The 20691-nt window shown below is 36.1% G+C and overlaps 1 protein-coding gene across 6 annotated transcripts in view; it reads left to right on the top strand.

Annotated features, from left to right (window-relative positions):
• The window catches only part of PLEKHG1 (pleckstrin homology and RhoGEF domain containing G1), a 280152-nt gene that overhangs the window by 233452 nt on the left and 26009 nt on the right, over positions 1–20691 (top strand). For all 6 annotated transcript variants that reach the window (XM_069069687.1, XM_069069688.1, XM_069069689.1 and 3 more), the window contains 8 exons: positions 394–463; positions 5132–5178; positions 9276–9426; positions 13896–14027; positions 14911–15093; positions 15197–15292; positions 15497–15583; positions 20371–20404. In XM_069069687.1, coding sequence (XP_068925788.1) covers positions 394–463; positions 5132–5178; positions 9276–9426; positions 13896–14027; positions 14911–15093; positions 15197–15292; positions 15497–15583; positions 20371–20404 — 800 coding nt within the window. The remainder of the gene's footprint in view (positions 1–393; positions 464–5131; positions 5179–9275; positions 9427–13895; positions 14028–14910; positions 15094–15196; positions 15293–15496; positions 15584–20370; positions 20405–20691) is intronic.

The following is a 20691-nucleotide window of genomic DNA, read 5'->3' as shown; positions in this document are numbered from 1 at the left end:
AATTGCAATATTTTAACTAATAAAGATAGTAATAATAATAATAATAGCATTTATATAGTGCTTTATGGATTACAAAGCAACTCTGAAATTTTATTTCATTTTGTCCTCATAACTCTCCTGGAAAATAGGCATTATTATTATTATTACCCCCATTTTACAGGTTAGGAAGCTGAGGCAGACAAAGGTTAAGTGACTTGATTCAGAATCACACAACTAGTGTCAAAGTGTCAGTCTGATTTTGAACTAAATCTTCCTTACCCTAGGTTCAAAACTCTATCCATTGGACTACCTAGCACCACAAACTGCCTTGTATCTACTTGGGTAAAATATCCTTCATTATGAAAGACTGCAAATTAACTTTTTTTACTTGCTTTTGTTTTTTGTTGTTATTAGTGGGCTTTTGCAAGATTTAGAAAACTGTGAAAATGATCCTGTGGCCATAGCAGAATGTTTTGTATCTAAGGTAAGAATGCTTTGCTAGTTTGTACCAATGATTAGCAGCAATAATGTAATTTTTTTTAGTATATTTTAAAAGAATAGTCTGTTTTTAATGACTAAATTTCATAGCTGCATTTTTCTACAAGGAAAAAAAATATCAGTGAGAGAGAAAAAAATTTTATTATTTTAGATGCAGTTTTATAATTGGAATAAATTGCTCATTTTATTTTATGAATAAATTTATGAATTTTATATAAATCATTACATATAAATGTTATGTATAACATAAATATATGTTAACAATAAATTTTATGAATTTAAACCTTTGAGGGACAGGGGAGAGGCAAGAATAGAAGAATGCTAGTAAATGGGACTATGTTTCAACAACTGATTAGAAGAGTCATATATGAAAAACTCATAAGATGGAAAAAATTAACATCTTCATGTATATAGGACCCATGGAGCTAAAGATGAAAAAGAGAGAGGAGAGACAGAGAGAGAAAGAGAATATTTATTAATTATATAGTATATGATAGGCACTGTGCTAAGCACTGGGCATACTATTCAAAAAGTAAAAGGTTCCTGCCCTCAAGGAGTTTCCAGTCTGATTGCAGATGACACATAAAGGGACCCTAGAAAATGTTTATGTGGTGGATCGAAAGTGGTGTGGAAATGGGGAATGGCTTAGCGTGGAAATGGCCAATAAGTTCTTGAATCTGGAGAAGATGAGACTATAGTTGGTGTATCTGAGCCCAGAGGAGTTTGAGGGACTGATAAAGAAAAAGAATACTGATTCCGTTAAATTTCCAGTAATTTACATAGGCTTCAAATAATAGCTTACTAACACTGCAAAACCTTTGAATCTACCTTTAAAAAATAATAGACACGGGGTGGCCAGGTAGCACAGCAAGTAAGAGCACCAGCCCCAGAGTCAGGATGACCTGGGATCAAATCCGGGCTCAGATACTTAGCACCACACCCAGAAAAAAAACTGGCTGTGTAACCTTGAGCAAGTTACTTAACCCCAATTGCTTCAAGAAATAATAATAATAATAGACACTATCTGTATCCAGAGAAAGAACTGATAAATAGAAGTATGTATAGAATAGTTTTACATATATACACACCTATTTGTGTCTAATGATAGTCATCTCTAAGGTATAGGGTATGGGGAAGGAGGAAGGAAAAAAAGAAATTTACATTATAATTTTCTTGAATATGTGAAAGGAATAACAAACTGTGCATAGTAGGTTTGCAGTTTCATATGCACTCATCTTTTTATTATGCTGTGTTGGGGAAATGCTTATTTTATTCCATAAATTAAAAATAAAAATTTTAAAATAGGGTATTACATCATTTGTGCTGTTGTGATTTCAAATATACTCAGGTTCTTAGCAAAGGCCACTAAGAGTAGCTCTGAACCCTACAAAAGGCTGGCATTTTATTTATAGCCTCAAATCCAATAATAACATAGCTTCTAACCCTGTTCCTTCTCAAATTGACCAATGTCATGCAGATAGGCTAAATATAATCGTATCTAAGTGGGGAAACCTGCTCCATAGCCACCATCCAAGGACTATGAAATGTGAGAGTGGTTTTTAATCCAAACACACCACCCTGTATTTTATTGCAGTTTTTAAAAAGTGATTGTTGCTCTATGTGTAAAGCAAAAGGTAACTACAACATACATTCATTATTCTTTTCACAATTTACCTACATGTCATAATTAGTCATTATAAAATCTGAAGGGTAAGGGCATAAAAAGAGGACAGAGAGAAACAGGTCAAAAGAGATGCCCTTATCCATCAAAGAAGGTATATGTTCAAGGAGCTACAGACCCATCAGCTACACAGAAGAGTTCGGAAACATTTAGCTTTTAATGGTAACTATAATCAGGGGCAATGATTAAAGGGGTGGGAACATAAGCTTAGCCCTAGCTTAATTATTCACATAAAAGTTTGTTTATATCCCCCACTGGCATTTCCCAAGCCTCCATCTTCATTGTAATGTTGCCAGGTTTAATTAGAAGGCTTACTTAAGCACTCCACACATTTACATGTAAGTAAGGTGCTGAGGGAGTTTGGTTCTGGCATAGAACACTTTTCACTCAGCACCCTGAAATTTAGAAGCTGTTAGGTTTTCTGAAGTCAAACCAGCTGTTTAACCAGGGGGAGGCGTAGAAGATTACTTTAAATTGAGCAGGCCATTAATGAAAGATGTTAAGCAGGTTCCCACTTTTCATGTGAATCACTGATGCCGACACAGGGATTCATTTGACCTTTTTTGTTTGGGGGGTAGAGTAAGGATCTTTAAGGTTAAATGAAACTTTTTCTACCAAACAATAATATAACTGTTCCTTACCTGTTCCTTGAAAGAGGAGAAGGAAACTCTCATAGTAGAATTGTTGGACTAGTGATGGAAATGGAAATTCTTTACTGAAGAACCTGGTTATCTCAGTACGTTTAGGACATCATATTCCACATCATGTGCCATCACACTCTCCCATTCCCCCCTAGCCCATATTCCATCCTACTACATTAAAAACTTGCCCTCCAAAATTTAAGTCAGTGTGTTAACTCTCAAGGGCCTTTGTAGTTTAGCTCAATTCGAAAATTATAAAAGTAAGCATCATCCTTGCTTAACTTATTATAGAATACTTTCAAGTATGTTTCTGAAAAATTGTTCATAAATTTTTTTGGTAAATGAATTATATGCTAATGAACTTAAATTGTTGAAAAGTTTAATAATAACCTCTAAATTGTAACATTTATAAATGAGCTTTGCTATGTCAGGTTTAATTAAATATGTATTAAATTCTGGACTTGAATATTCGTCTGGATTAATGTAAAGCTATTATGCCTGCAACTAGGTGGCACAGTGAATCGAGTGCCAGGCCTAGTGTCAGTAAGACCTGAATTCAAATCCAGTATCAGATACTTACAAGCTGCGTGACCCTGGGCAAGTCACTTACCTGACTTGCCTCAGTTTCCTCATCTGTAAAATGAGCTGGAGAAGAAGGAAATGGTAAATCAAGAAAACCCCCAAAATGGGGTCATGAAGAGTCAGACACAAGTGAAATGACTGAACACAACACTGTTATTGTATTTGTATGGTGGCATAATGGATCGAGTACTGGACTTAGAGTCAGGAAGAACTGAGTTTGAATCCTACTATAAATAGCTGACTCTGTGACCTGGGCTCAATTTCATCTGTAAAATGAAGAGTTTGGACTCAATCACTTTTAGGTTCCTTCCTGCTCTGATACTAGCTCCCCTGTATACATGTTTATAATTTATAGTTTACATATAATTTATAATTATAGATGATGAACTGTATCATTTTTGTAATCTTAATCCATTTCGTTGTAGTCTTGCCTTCAGGAGGCTGATTACTGTTATTAATGATTTTATATGCAAATTAAAGTTTGTTATGGTTCTAAGTTTGGTGTGCATTCCAGGGCTGTAACTATTCTTCCAGGAATGTCCCATAATAGATTGTAATTCAAAACTCTTCATCTGAATGGTGTTTGGGCACCTCTAAACATCCATGAAAAATATTGCCAGTAGCAAAATTATTCCAAGTGTGCGAGATTAAGTTAAGTGATGCTAAACCAGAGACTTTTATGGAACCAAGTGTATTGGAGGAACCCATTGACAGAATAATGTGTTACTCCCTCTTTGGAAAATGGCATAGCTATGATAAATCAATCATAAATTATTTGTACAGAAAAAGACTTTTTTAAACCATAAAAGATTAAAACGTAGCTCTAAATATTGACATTGAATAGTTCATCCCAGGTATAATATTGGCTCTGAGAGTTCAATCAGTCAATAATGTTGTTATTTTGTTATTTGCACCCAGTTCTGGGGTGCAAAGAAAGGCAAATTTAGCCCCTGTCATTAAGGAGCCCATTATTTAAATTTTGTTTTATGTGTGAAATTGGTTGATGAAACTGTACAGTCAGAAAGCGAAAGAGCCTTGCGTGGTCTGGATGTTTTTTATATAACACAAAAATTGTAATTCTTTTTCTTTTTGGAATTCCATTTAAATTTTTTTTCATAACTTAATCCACTAGATTGCCAAGATCTGTTTTCTCATGGTGTTTTCTATCAAAAGGAGAAACCATGTCCCATTCCTTCCAAAGAGCAGGGCCCTACTACGCCTTTTATGCTGTTTCTTAGCTACAGCATCACTGTTTAAGGCAGAATCAAGTTGATTTGTTTAAGGAATTGTCAAGAAATTGTCAAGAAAAGACACTGAGTGACTATTGAAAAAGAGTTGTCATCCTTTAAACTAATTAAAGAGAATGAATGTGAGATGCTTTTTTTTTCTTGAAATTTGTTGTTGTTTCTTTGTTTAAGTTGTGTCTTCGTGACCCCATTTGGGGTTTTCTTGGCAAAGATACTGGAGTGGTTTGCCATTTCTTTCTCCAGCTCATTTTACAGATGAGGAAACTGAGGCAAACAAAGTTAAGTGACTTGCCCAGTGTCACACAGCTAGTAAGTGTCTGAGGCCACATTTGTACTCGGGTCTTTCTAACCCCTGGGCCAGTGGATACTCTCTCCGCTCCTCTGCCTAGCTACCCATTGAAATTTTTGACTACCTTATATAAAACTTGAAATATATCCTTTGTTGTTTCTTCATTACTTTGGTCTTTGATTACTTAAATCTTAACTCTTTCTTTCTTTTGCAGAGTGAAGATTTTCACATTTATACACAGTATTGCACCAATTATCCAAGGTAGATATCTGAGATGCAAGGAAAATTTGCATTTACAAATAAGATTTGTCCTCTTTACCTGAAGGAAAAGGGGCACGAGTAAGACTTCCTGTAGAGAATGGCATTTGATATGGGCTTAAAAGAATGAGTAAAAACCCAGAAGGGGAAAGAGGTTAAAAATGCATGAAAAAAATCACCTGTTAATGGACTGATACTTTAAAAACAAACAAACAACACTATTTCCCAAAACTAAATCAGTAAGTTCTCCTTCTGTTGTATCAATTACTTCTAATTTCTAAATCAGTCTTCAAGATAGCAGAATCTTATGGAATGATAATATTCTATGAACCCAAATTAATTTGTGACTTGCTTAAAAATTTTTCAAAATTGGTTTTTAATAATTATTGAACTATACAACTCTTTAGAGTATAAGGATACTTTGATGGATCTGTTATCAACATCCATGAAGGTAACATAGCTAACAGCCATTTATTAAGCAACTTCTTTATTCATGGAACTATGAATTCATAAACAGAACATCAACAAAAACAGGCCCTGGCCTCAGAGAGTTTACATTCTATTCTAGTAATACGTTGTATAAGTAGATAAATAGATAGATGATAATTTGAGGAGGAGAGAGCACTAAGGGAAGAGAGTATATGACCTGAGCTTTGAAGTAAGCTAGAGAAGCTGAGTACTCTCTCCCAGAGTATATTTAAAAAGCAGAGTGTGCCCCCAAGTGGTGCATTTTGCAACCACTCTAAGACTTGTGTAATTTTTGACCATATCTTCCAATAATTCATCCATGAAGAATCTACTTAATCTTTCGTTCAGATTCTTTTCCATTGCAGATTTCAAGCTGTTTTGTTTGTCTCTTTCTCTTACCCATTTCCTTTGTTGATTACATATTTCCTTGATATCTTTTATGCCTCTTCTTTACACTAATAATACATGGCAACCTATTTATGCCTCATGCATTTTTCCATCTCCCTTTGTGTAACTTAAAATTTAGATTATTTGTAAGACATGATATTCTATGACTTGTAATTGTGTTGCATTACTGCAAAGAATATGTTGAAATGCATGAGATGAGTGTGTGTGCACCTGTGATTTCATAAGTGTAGGGAATTCATAGCATAGAAATTTCTTTCACCAGTATAGATCAGTAATACCTTTTAGTCTTGTATAATTTGTTGCCTGTGACACTGAAAGGTTAAGTAACTTACTGATAGCCACACAGCCAGTATGTGTTGGCAGGACCCGAACCCAGATCTTCCCAAATCCAAAGTCAACCATCTTTCTACTATATTTCATTCTCTTTGCACCATAGTAATATTGGTGCTAAAGATAAAAAGAGAGCAGCTTGATATTATAAAAAATCTTTGCATAATTTCCCCAAAGCTTCTTGTCCTCTCCTATTCAGTTATGGGCCTAATTTATTGTCCATTTGTAATGTTTGTCCAATATAACTGTGTGTAGCAGCAAGCACCCCAAGCGTCCTCAGGGTGGCTGCCAACACAGGTTCTTGGACCTGCTTTGATAAAGGAAAGCAACTCAAAATGGGTTAACAAGCTTACTTTAATCAGTCAAATATGTATCGTTTACCTAGTTCAGGGGAAAAAGGTCAGCACCTCGAACTTCAGAGTATACAGACAGAATTATCAAGACAGAGAAACAGATCAAGTAGACAGTTTCCAAACTGTCCAACCATTACATCCATACCAAATCAACATCTGAGTTTTTCAAAGCCGGAGGGGGGGGGGGCGGCTCTCAACCACGGCTTCCCAGAGTCTCATATAATCAAATCACAGAACACTTCTCAAAGTGAGCCCCCAAAACAAAGCCTCACATCAGGGCTTATATAGCCTTCTCCTGGCTCAGAGAATGTAACAACCTTCTGGACCCACTGGCCAATCAAAAAGTATCTACTGAAAAACAAGCCTCCCACCCCAGGCTCCAGGTGCACTTTAGCCTAGGGGCAGGGAAGATCTTAAAAATGTACATTCCCATTACACTGTGCTAATAGATTAACTAGGCAAAAGGCATTCTTCATTTATTTGCTTTTTCCTATATAAACTCTTGAGCCAATATTTTTGGGTAGTGTTCCTAGACCAGGCCTGACTCAAGCCAGTCCTCTGGTAGTTTATCTTCCATTTTGGATGAAAAATAAGATACAGTTCATTCAATAATTAACAAAAGGAGACACTATCCATAGGAAGAGAAAGATATTCAACAAGGATATGCATTGAAAATCCCCTGAGTTAATTCAGCTGAGTGAAGTTCTCCTGCCTTGGAATTGACCATTGTGGTCCACCAGCCAAGCATCAGAGCACCTGTAACTACTTGAAACTGTCAACTAGGGGCGGCCAGGTAGCACAGCAAGTAAGAGCACCGGCTCCAGTGTTGAGAAGACCTGGAGATCGAATCCTGGGCTCAGATACTTAGCACCCACCCAGAAACACCTGGCCGTGTAACCTTGAGCAAGTTACTTAACCCCGATTGCTCAAAAAAAAAAAAAAAGAAAAAAAAAAAAAGAAACTGTCAACTAGCAATTTCAACAGCCTTAATCTTTGGGCCACTGGTCAAAATAAATCTCGAGGATATTTTCAATATATTAAGGAAAAACTAACCTAACTTTAAGGGAATGAGTTGTTAAGATATCACTCCCACCACAGGTTGCTATGGATCCCATTGAGGGGGCTTGATAGTATTCTGAGGATTAAATCTATACAGTGGCATCCTTAAATAGAAGCATTCCAGAGGATCAGTGGAATTCCTCTTCTATTAGGACACCCCACACACCATCCTTCAGGACCCTGGTGGACATATTCCTTCTCATTTTATGTCTCTCTCAATACTGATAATGAAAGCAACACTAAACAAATTTATCTCTGATTTCTTCTATAAAGGAATCTCATATGATCATAACACATGCTTTGGAAGTAACTTGTTGGGCTCTCAGCTCTTCTCCTAAATTTGGTGCCAATATCTGCTTCTATAACTGCATTCCTCGGACAAGATAGTGAAGGTTGGAGTCAGTGGGTTTGCCTATTGGGGGTAGCTGGTGATCTTTCTCTTGGCTTTTGTACCTGTATTTGCTTTCTTGTTATCATTTATAAATTATAACTGCTGTTATTCCTTAGAACATAGTAATTATCTGTGGTGAAGTTATATTTTTAAGTGACCTTATTAGTAGTGAAAATTTTCTTTTTAAAAATAGAGTGGCTATGTTTAGAGATTTTTCTACCCACAAAGACTTTCTTTTGTTTTGTTATATACCTAATGTTTCGAGGTTGGAAAAAACCCAAACCAACAGCCAATTAATAACATTTGAGAACCTGTTCTGTGAAGAGCACTTAGCTGAAGCATGAAAAGGATACAAAGGAAATGGAATGGATATAGACCCTACCTAAAAACAGCATCTTCTCTCATAGTACCACAGATTTAGAGCTAGGAGGGACCTAGGAGGTCTTCGTAAAACAAAAACCCCTTTGTTTTACAGATGAGGGAGCTGAATACTGGGACTTCTAAGGTCACTTCCAGCTCTGTATCTATGATTCTATGAAACAAGTATCTCCCCAGAGCAGTATGACAAGTGCAAATTAACATAGCTCAAATAGTATATAAATGCTTTAAAAATGTGAAGAAAACAACCAGTCAAGGTACAGTTATTAAGGGTGAGTGTTGAGCAAGATTTTGAAGGTGGTCATGAAAATAGATTGACAGAACTGAAAAAGGCACTGAAGGTCAATGTTGCAACACATAGAGAGATAGGAAAAAGCCCCTTATGCCACTACTTAATTGTATAATTTGACATTGATGGAAGCATTTCCTTTTGTTGTAGCAAAGCCTGTGATTCTTGTCTTAGTTAATTTGTGAGATGCCACATATTTCGGCCGATAACATCATCTAGTTAACTGATCAGTTAGTTTAACTGTTCTTTTAAATCCAGGTACCATGATGTAGAATGTCTGTCTCATCACAGACTCACAAATGATCATCTTCTTCATATGACATACTTAAATGATTTAATAAGTATTGTATTTTTAATAAGTATTTAATAAGTATAAGTCAGTTATTGACGAGTCTGCATTGTGCATTGCGGGTTTTATTTGCAGATCAGTAGCTGTGCTAACAGAATGCATGAGGAACAAAATGGTAGCCAAGTTCTTCAGAGAACGTCAGGAAACTCTCCATCACTCACTGCCTTTAGGATCATACCTCTTGAAGCCTGTTCAGCGGATCCTCAAGTATCATCTGCTTTTACATGTAAGCATCTTCAAATTTTACAATTCTTTATGCCTAATGTACTTGAGTGCATTTTTAATATGCAGGGGTTGAGTTTAAGAGTTTTTTTTATTTTTTTTTCATCTTGAACTGGTAATATAGATCACAAAAAAGCTGAGAACATGTGGAAATGTTTTCCTTGTCCATACTTTACAGCTGACTAATACATTTTAATTAAGAAATTTTAGACGTATTGATACTGAGCTTGCAGTGTTGTTGATATGTCCAAGGAATGAAATGGTTTTTGGTTCTGTAATTCATCTCTTGCTTGGGAGAATCACCTGGCAGACTACCAATGCTTCTCTGGGACCCTTGACATTTTTTTAAAATGTCATTGGTTACCAGGCACACCCTACAGCATGATCTTGCTGGGTGGCTTCTGCATTGTATAGGAAGTTATAATCTAAAAGAAAGCAATTGTTTCCTAAGTGCCAGATTTAGTGGGTGGTTTGGGAAAGAGAGCTATTTATTTTTCCTGGGTTTGATTAGATGTGGTAGTAACCAACAAGGAGAAAAATGGAAACAGGATGAGTAGGGAACAACTCATTAAGTTTTGTTCTGTTATGCTTAAATAAATTTCCCTGTTTTATTTCTCAATACTTATTACACTGTTTTAGATAGCTTTGTAGATACAAGATCATTTAAATTGAGATACTGCTTCATAATCCTTTCTCTCATTATATTCTAATAGTCAAAGCAATCAGGCCTAAGGCAAGTAGTTTTTTGTGTGCAATATTTTTGGAAATGGAAAAATCAATTAATCAACAAGTATTTGTCTGCCAAGAATTCTGCTGGTCACTGGAGGATACAAAGACAGAAATGGAACAAGAGTTCCTTACCCTTAAGGAACATATAGGAAAAGCAGAATGTGTGTGTGTGTGTGTGTGTGTACACAGATACACAACACAAATGAAGTAGATACAAAATACAAATGAAGTAGACACAAGTTAAACTTAGAAGAGGACAGAGAAGGCATTAATAGCTGGGGGGTCCTGACTCACACAGAATACAGCACTTGAACTGAGTCTTGAAAGAAACCAGGGTCCTCAAGAGGCAAAGGTAGGTGGGAGGGAGAACATTTTAGGCATGGGATATAACCAATTCCAAGGAATGGATTTAGGAGATAGTATTATCACAAGTGGAAAAACAGTCAGAAAGCTAATATGGTTGAATTGTGGAGTACATGGACAAGAAGGATGTAATGTATGATAAAGCTGAAATGAATGTGATAGAGCTAGGTTGTGATGAATTGCAAATGTCTCTAGGATAAAATATCCTACAATAGAGAATTATCTTAGAGTCACTTAATCTAACCCCTTTACTTTATAGATGAGGAAATTTGGACTGTTCTAGTTAGAGTGGATTTGAACTTAATTGGCAAGTATTGACTGAGTACCTACTATGTGCCAACTACTGACATTTTTGTTGGCTGTCTGCCACATTTTAAATTCTCCCCCTCTTCATCTCCATTTCTTTGCTCCCCTTACTTCTTTAAGTCTCAGCTAAAACCCTACCTTCTATAGGAAGCCTTTCCCAGTTCCCTTCATGATTTTACCTTCCCTCTCAGATTATCCCCACTTTATCCTGTGTCTGTCAGTCTGTCTCTCTCTCTCTCTTTGCCTCCCTCCCCCCTCCATATATATGTATATATATATAATGTGTGTATCAAAATCTACATTTTAATATCTCTATATAATATATAGACATATTATATAGTAATATATTGATAATATATTTAACATTAGCTAATTAGTAATATATTTTAAAATAATAGATTATTCTATAATACTATTATGATATATTTTGATAGATTAAATATATCTCTATATAATATGTACCTTGCTTGTACAGAGTTGTTTGCATGTTGTCTACCCATTACACTGTGACCTCATTGAGAACAGGTTTGTTTTTTAATGTTTCTTTATATCCCTGGCACTTAGCACAATGCTTGGCACAGAGTGGGTATTTAGTTTATAGTTTGTTGATTGACTGACTCTCATTCACTGTGCTAAGTGCTAGGGATACAAAAACAAAAATTAAATATTCCTTCCTCTCCAGAAGCTTAACATTGAATGTACATAAATAGTAAAATAGAAAAGGCAAGGAAAGGAAGGAAAAAAGGGAGGGAGGAAGGAAGGGAGGGAGGAAGGGAGGGAGGGAGGGAGGGAGGGAGGAAGGAAGGAAGGAAGGAAGGGAGGGAGGGAGGAAGGGAGGGAGGAAGGAAGGAAGGAAGGAAGGAGGGAAGGAAGGAAGGAAGGAAGGAAGGAAGGAAGGAAGGAAGGAAGGAAGGTAGGTAAAGCCTAGAGAGGGATGGCACTAGCAACTGGGAGCAAAGGAAAGGCTTTATATAGAAGGATCATAACAATACTTTATAAAATCATTAAGTTGTAAGTTGTAATTCCTTTGTTCCTTTGATAGGAAGGTCAAAGCTATGCTACCTAAGAATCCACATTTTTTTAAATTTTGGCTAATTTTCCTCCCAAGCTAATTTTATTGACAAAGTGACCCTAATTTACTATTTTTTCTTTGAAAATTATTTTGGAGCTTCTAAATGGATTGATTTTAAGTTCACCTTATATTGGTTTAAGCCAGATTGTGGTTTTAAAACTTTATAATTACAGCTTGGGGCCAGTTATATCATAGGACAGATAGTTCACCTGGAAATACTTAGCTGGGTGTGCTTGCCCTGACAGTTCATCTTTTGAGACTTCTTTGCCTTTCAAATCACATTATCAAGTATTCTTAATTTCAGAATTAGTAGTCCTGCAGGGCTGTTGACAGCTATAAACTTACTGGCTATTGCATCATCTAAACAAGTCTTGAAAATATCATATTGTAACAGCAATCCCACCATGGCATCACTCAAGACTAGCACTGCGATGTTGAACAGCTCCCTCTCTCACTATGACCTTCCAGTCAGTAGTGTTACCTGCCTGATTAATGTAGCATCTAAAGCAGACTTGTCCAGTGGAATATATCTTTTAAACATCTTAGTGAACTTAATATATAGAAAAGTCCTTTGATCAGTTGTGAGGAGATTGGAGAGGAAAGATCAGTAGCAGGGGTGATATTAAAATAGTAGCTAAATCTAAAAGTAAATTATTTTTCTCTAAGTCATATATGTTGTTGTATTATGATTGGATTTCTGTATGTCCTCTCATAAATCCATAGTACTTGAAGCAAAATAATGAAGCCACATTGGGAATACCAGGAATCCCCTTGTAATGTGCAATGATTGCACATGAAACTGAAAATATATATTCTCCTTAGAAGGAATCTGCTTGCTACATTATCTGTTCTGAAATACAGGGTGTTCCTAAAGTCTGGACACAAAGGAAATCTCATTAGCTATGCATATTTTCAAGAAGTGAAATGAGGGGTGGCCAGGTAGCACTTCGAGGGGCGGCCAGGTAGCACAGCAAGTAACGGCACCGGCTCCAGTGTCGGGATGACCTGGGGATCGAATCTGGGTTCAGACACTTAGCACCCACCCAGAAACACCTGGCCTGTAACCTTGAGCAAGTTACTTAACCCCAATTGCTTAGGGGTGGCCAGGTGGCTCAGTGAGTAAGAGCACCGTCTTCAGTGTTGGGACAATCTGAGGATCAAATCCAGGTTCAGGTACTTAGCACCATACCCAGAAATAACTGGCCGTGTAACCTTGAGCAAGTTACTTAACCCTGATTGCTTAAAAAAAAAATGAAATGAATGAAATTTTCAACAGCATTTTATTTAGCTAGCATAAATGAGATTTCATAGGAAGACATAGGAGACACATAGGAAATCTCATTAATTAATTAAATTAGCTTAATTTAATTAATATGGAAAATAGTCCCAATAGCTAATGAAAGCTTTTATTACATATGAAATTGTCATGGCTAAAATTTATTCTAATTAAATAAAATCTTGAAAATTTCATTCATTTAGTTTCTTGAAAATTTGCATAATGAGATTTCCTATGTGTCCAGACTTTAGGGACACCCTGGATCATTTCTTAATATAATAATAATGATAAATGAAGCAAAATTACCCTTTCTAACTGTATACTTGCTATCTGGCTTACACTAATCTGAGAGTAGGAAATAATGAAGTGCTGTATTTCTCTACCATGCCCCAAATACCTTTCATCCTGGAAGATCACTCCAGCCCTGGAATTCAAAATATTGGAAATACCCTATGCTCCCCTTTTGGTTTTTCTTGCTTTTTCTTATCAGTGAAATTGCAGTATTCTAGTGCTGAGATGCAGTGGTGGTATGAAATAAGTTATAAAGTTATAACTAAGTTATAAAAGTCTAATGCTGGAAAAGATGTTAGAGGTCATGTAGTATGGATTCCTTATTTTACAGATGAGAAGCTGAGGCCCCTCAAAATAACATAGGTATCTTCTCAGTGTAACAGGATATGTGGAAGAAATGTTTCAAAAATAGATGGTTCTTTGCTGACTTCATTAGGAAATAGAAAACCACCTGGACAAGGAGACTGATGGCTATGATGTGGTGCTTGAGGCCATAGACACAATGCAGAGAGTAGCCTGGCACATTAATGACATGAAGAGGAAGCATGAGCATGCTATCAGGCTACAGGTGAGTTCACAAAATCTTGTTTTATTGAATTTTCCTGGGAATTGGTTTTGTTATCATTGTTATAGTATGCATTCTCCTAGCTAAATGTTAAGGAAGTATTAAATCTTGCTTCTTACCTCCCAGCATTCCTCACAGGAATCTCTGGTAACAAGTCACATCATTGGTTTACCTTTATCTTCATCATTATTTGGGGGGGGGGAGGGTTTAAGAAAATTTCCATACATCATTTCTTTGTCTCCTTTAATTTTAAGTTCAATGTACAATATAAAGAATTGAATTTTCAGTGAAAGTTTTTCAAATCAATAGCTCTAGGACATTTATGTGGAAAGGGAAAAAAGTTCAAGAAGGGAGGAGAGTAATTTTTTTTCACTGATAGTTCACTTGTACTACCTTTATGTATTCTTTGAAAAATATGAGAGTAAATCTTAGCTCTACTGGATTGGGGGGGGGGGTGACCCATTATGTACTAGCAGTTAGATAACCATTCAATGTACTTCATTTTTTTTAAAGCAATCGGGGTTCAGTAACTTGCTCAAGGTTACACGGCCAAATATTTCTGGGTCTGGTGCTAAGTATCTGAGCCTGGATTTGATCCCCAAGTCATCCCGACACTGGAGCCAGTGCTCTTACTCGCTGAGCCACCTGGCGGCCCCTTATGTACTTCATTTTTATTAAGCCTTAAGTGAAAACTAATCCTCTGTGTGATGTCCTGAACTAGCAGATGTATTATTAAGCTTCACCTATCATGCCACCAAATACTAGAAGTGTTCATTTAATTAATTGTTAATTAATTAATTATTGTTAATTGCTTGGTGTTAATTCATTAAATTTCTTCCTCCTATTTAATAATATGGTATAAATATCTAAATTTTTTTTCTTCCAGGAGATACAGAGTTTGCTGACTAACTGGAAGGGGCCAGACCTAAATAGCTATGGGGAACTAGTGTTGGAAGGAACATTCCGTCTCCAGCGGGCTAAAAATGAGCGAACATTGTTCCTCTTTGACAAACTGCTTCTGATCACAAAGAAAAGAGAAGAAACCTTTACCTACAAAGCTCACATACTGGTATGTCTGGGTGTTGGGAATGCTATGGAGATTGAAGCAATTTATGTGTCTTCATTCCCTTCCAAAAGTGTCTTACTGGCTTTTCATATTCTCTCTGTTGTAGTGTGGCAACCTCATGCTTGTGGAAATGATTCCCAAGGAACCGCTTAGTTTTAGTGTCTTCCATTATAAGAATCCCAAGCTTCAACACACAGTGCAGGTAAAAAAAAATTCTCTATTTTTTTTTCTCAGAGTAATTCTTGTGGCTTGAGAAGCTTTATATTCCATGGCTCCTGTGAAACATCTGATCTGCTTCCTATGTTGCCTGACAGAAAAACGTTTTTCAGAGTCATAACCATTGGTCTTAGCATCCTCTGGATTTACAGATGTGAGTTATCTTACTGTTCCATTCTGCTCCTGACAGGCTAAATCCCAACAAGATAAGCGACTCTGGATTCTACACTTGAAAAGACTTATCCTAGAAAACCATGCTGCTAAAATTCCAGCTAAGGTAAAAAGTGTAACTTAAAACTTTCCAAACCCTAGAAATGCATGCAGCCTGACTAGAAGAAATTTTCTACTCGAAATTAAAGAAACATTGAAAGAGGGGATGTATGGGGAGGCAGAAAAATGGATTCAGGGGCATGAGACCTGAATTTTTTGTGGCAGTAGTGTGTGATAGATTGAGAGAGGTCACAGAACCTTTCAGTGACTTAAGTGACCATGTTATAGATGTGAATAATGTCTGCTTCATGGAAATGTTGCCTGTTGAACACAGTGCATTTGTGAAGATTTTCAAAAAGTCCTCAGAATGCCATGCCCAAAGTTGCTTTGAATAGTGGATCATAAAAGTTGTCATTTAAACATTTAGTCAGTAATAAAATAGCCAATATCAAAATATATTTTCTGCAAAAACAATTCGAATGAAAAACACAAAAAGAAATAGAAAAAAATGTTTTATCACAATATCAGGAAAATTCTTGTTTAAAAGACAAGACTGACTAGTGAGTCAAAACTGAAGAGAGAGAAACTTGTCAAGGGAGAAACTAGTTGAATTAGTTTTCTATGGCTGATAAGTTGTAATGGAACTTATAGTCAGATTTAGTGGAGTTATGAATATAGGTACACACCCAGAGAACAGATGGGAATTCATAAAGAGGTAAAAAGAAAAGCAATGTATCCAGATTCCCAGATGTTGCTTTGTTTGTCCCACCCCAAGAGTGTAGGATGCTCTAGGTGAGTCTGACTCACCCTGGAACCATCCTGAAATCAAACCTATGTAGACAGATTTCAGCATAGACAATTTTTAATAAGCCCAGGGTCATCCTGAACGTTGGGTCTACTTTTATTTTTTTTTAACCACTACAACTCAGGATGATTGTCTCCTTTCTTCATATTTATTTCATTTCTAATTTATGTATAAAATGAGCATTTCCATAACATAGTATAATAAAAAAGATGATTTCACATGAAACTGCAAGCCTATTATGTACAACTTGCTATTCCTTTTAAATATGTAATAAAGTTATCGTGTAAATTTCTTTTTTCCTTTCCCATAACCCACAGATGACTGCCATTAGTTAGAAATAGGTGTGTGTATGTGTGTGTATATTTGTATATACACACAAATAAATATGTATATATATATATATATCTATAATTATTCTATACATACTTTTATTTATCAGTTCTTTCTCTAGATGAAGATAGCATCTTTCTTGGGCCTACTTTTATTGAGGGTTCAATCTGTGAATCTTGGGTTAGATTAGGCTTGTCCATTCAGTGAACTTGAGGTTTGAAAAAAAAAATTAGAGAAATAGTTTGATGTAATTTTTTTAAAACCACATACACGTGAAAAACAAACAGCACTCAATATTGATGTTGAAAAGATTTACTTATTTTAACTTTTTCTTCCTTTGGGACATGGTACATATAGTTTTTCTTTTCTTGGGATGGAGGATTAGTTGAGATCAGAAAGAAGGCTACTAGAAAGTGTTTAGAGAACTAATATTAGAAAATGAAAAAGGCAGCTTGACTTAGTAGATATAGAGCCAGGCTTTGAGTCAGGATGATCTAAGGTTCAGGTAGGTCCTGCTTCTGATGCAGGCAATGTAATGTATTAGTCACTTAAACTCTCAGTGCCCAGGGCAGACTCTCTATACTACATAAGCTATGGTTGAATTATCGACATGCACCAATGGAAGAAATCTTCACTATGGAAGTTTGCTGTACCAATGAAATTGAAGGCCCCCACCACCCCAGCCACCAAAAAAAAGAAAAATTAATGTGGGTTAGGGTGCTAATAATGAAGAGAGAATTGGATAGCAACCTAAAGGAAACTGGGAGCTCTTGAGGGAGATTTTGAACAATGTTGTGGGGTTTGAACTATGTTTGGGGAAGCCACTGGCCCTTTTTTTCCCCAGAGCGTTTCCCCAGATCTCAGGGGCTCCTTCATGGTTCATACAATTTTGTTCCTGAATGTTAAAAAGCCAATTTTCTTATTTATTTGCGAGAGTACTACTGTTTGTCCTCAATGTACTGTGAAAAAGGGATACTAGTTTTGTCCGTGTGTGTGTGTGTGTGTGTATGTATGTTTGTGTGTTTCTCACAATTGTCAGCCTTCATTTTGTAGTCAGGAAATGAATGTGCACAAGTGTGTACCTTTTGAGTGTGAGTTCCAATTCCTTATAATATGATTAAACTCAAGGTGGTTCATGTGAGAGTGATAATTATATTTTCTTGTGATTAATCATTTCAATTTCATGCCTTGGAAGATCCCTCTGAACAGTGGCTTAGTATTACTGACATGCCCCACCTATGGCTTATGTATTTCCTGCAAAAGACAAAGTTATTCATAGAACTCTTAAAGGTAATCACAGAGTTCTGTTGCAAAAACCAGTAATAACTTGTGCACCCTTTTAAACATTTCTCCTACACTGTATATGTATTCCAGGCATTCTTCCTCAAGCATAACTGAACATATTTAGTCCTCAGTTTCTTCATATATAAAATGATGTTGAACACTTAGTCTAGAAAACCTCTAAGGTCACATCTTTCTCCAAATCCATGATCCTATGAGCCTAAGTGAATTTAATCAGTGAGCATTTATTAAGTCCTTGCTATATCCTAGACATTGTACTACATTCAAGGGAGAGAGAAGACATGAAGAAAAGCAAACATAGTCCCTGTCCTCAAGAAGCTTACAGTCTACTGAGGGAAATTACATGTTGCTAAATAGACATATACAAAATACATTCAGAATCAATGGAAGGCAATCTCAGACAAGAAGGTTCTAGCAAGTGAAGGGAATAGGAAAGACGTCCTACAAGAGGTGGTATTTAAGTGGTTGGTTATCCTTACAAACTGAAATAAATTTTAGGAAGTCCATATTTCTAAACATTTTAAATATCATTCTTTTGTTGCCAACAACTATTAAAACATCTTTATGTAATAAACATAAGATGGTAACTTATAAATGATTCTCACTTCCTATTTGACTTTATAATCCAAAGTTAGTACAATTTGATATTTATCTTTCTTTAAGTTATTTATAAGTTAGGCAAATTTTGGAAACAGAAAATTTATCTTCCTATCAAATGAAATGTGAATATATTGGGGACATTTTGAAATACCATATTAGATTGATAGCCTCAAAGCTAGTAAGGTCTGGATTCAAGTCCTGCCTTTGTGACCCTGGGCCAGTCACTTGAAGTATCCTAGGAAACTTTCTGTGACTATAAGTTGTAGAGAAGATGATGGCCTGAATTTCCTCATGGAGGAATCCCTTTTACCCGGTACAACCATTTCTCCAGTTCCTATCCCTATACATACAACTTCCACTTAATTAAAAAGGGAATGTAACTGCTATGAATCCCTTGGTAAGTTTTTTCCTTTTACTAAAAGCACAGGGATAGTTCACATCTGACACCTAGTGGACCATATGGGAATAGCGTTTTTTGAACTTCAAATTCCAGAAATCATCACTGAACAAACATTTATTTCATGCCTTTTATGTCAGGCTTAGTGCTATGAACTGGGAATACAAAGACAAATTGAAAGAAGGCTTACTTTCTAATAAGAGAAAACATGCTCTTATATAGGTATAATATTAGCTGCTAAGGGGAACAGGAAAGGCTTCTAGGTGGATGGTATTTGAAATATAACAGGAGAAAACATAGTCCAGATCTGGCACATTGTGCCACCTAGCTGTCCACCCCCTCTTATTACTGTGCCACTAATGAGCAATGGGGAAGGGTGTAGGATTGGTTTGGGCAGAATGAGGGTAGTGGTGATGGTGGAAAGAGAAAACAGTATTCTAGAACTCTGCCCTATATTGCTGTTTGTGGGGTCACTACTACCAATGTTGTTTAAGAGCAAAGGGAATCAGATGTTAAAACTGGGTAAGACCCTAATGATATCATCCAATTTTATTATAAAGGAGGAAAAGGAGACCCAGAGTTTAAGTGACTTGCTGGAAGTCAAACAGGTAGTTAAGTAGAAGACCAGACCTTTGACTCCAAACCCAAGGCCTTTTGTACTGTACCACCCATATTGCCTTTTAGCTAGAACACAAATTCCTGTTTCTGTCTGCAACCTTGTTGTTTGTCCTTCATTCTTAAAGAGCACCAGTGACATCAGGAGGGTCAAGTCTTGACTCACAAGTGAACTGCATTTAAGTGAGGCAGGCTGTGCAAAGTCGTCAGCCTCACTCTCTCCTCCAGAGTCTTTGGAGTCCAGTGGCAAGACATAGGTCAGAACAATTGGAGATGGCCCTGGGTAAAGTGGAGGACCTTGGCTTTTTTAAGCTAAGGTTTTTTCCAGGTCTCAGATTGTCTGAGGCAACACCCATTCAGCCTATGCTTCTACCAGAGAGAAATAAATACTAACAACTCAAGAGTATAATACTAGGGAATATGTTTGGCTTTGGGAAGAGAGAAAAAGGAAGCAGAGAAAGGGGAAGGTCAATAATAATCCATCATTTGTGTAGAGTATATATTACATTAGATATATATATACACAAATATATACAGTATACATTTTTCCATACCTTGACTCTCATGAGTATTTGCATTATGTATAAAGATATAAATATTCCCAATATTTAACAGCCAAAACTATGTAATTTTGTTTATCTTTTTAATATGCAAAGGTTGCATTAAAATTCTTATCACGAATAGTTTTTTTAAATATAAATACATGATCTTTATAAAACAACCAATAGAACTGAAATCTGTATTAGGGTTAGCACCTGAAGCAAAAAATTAGCAAATAAAGTAATGATTATTTTTTTTTTTTCAGGCCAAGCAAGCAATTCTGGAAATGGATGCCATTCGTAAGTTTTGTTTTCTTAAGAATAAAATATCTAGCATATTAAGTTAAAATTCAACAATACAACAAATTCAAAGCCAATGGAATATCTACAGAAAGAGAATGGTAGCTCTATAATCACGGAGATGTCAAATAGGGCTATTTGTAGCCCTATGTTTCTGCCTTAAAAACCTGAAAACAAATGTTTTCATTTCCAGTTTACCTGTGAATCAGCTGATGGCCAGACAACTGTGTCTGTTCCTCTATCTGTTAACAATTTAGGCAATACTTAAAGGGCCCTAAAGAAAAATA

The sequence above is a fragment of the Petaurus breviceps genome, unplaced genomic scaffold (assembly GCF_028583685.1).
Source record: "Petaurus breviceps papuanus isolate PSGF00001 unplaced genomic scaffold, PetGlider_PUasm1.0 90784, whole genome shotgun sequence".
In the NCBI taxonomy this organism is placed as follows: domain Eukaryota; kingdom Metazoa; phylum Chordata; class Mammalia; order Diprotodontia; family Petauridae; genus Petaurus; species Petaurus breviceps.
The sequence above is the reverse complement of the archived record's forward strand: the minus strand, read 5'-3'. Positions and strand labels throughout refer to the sequence as shown.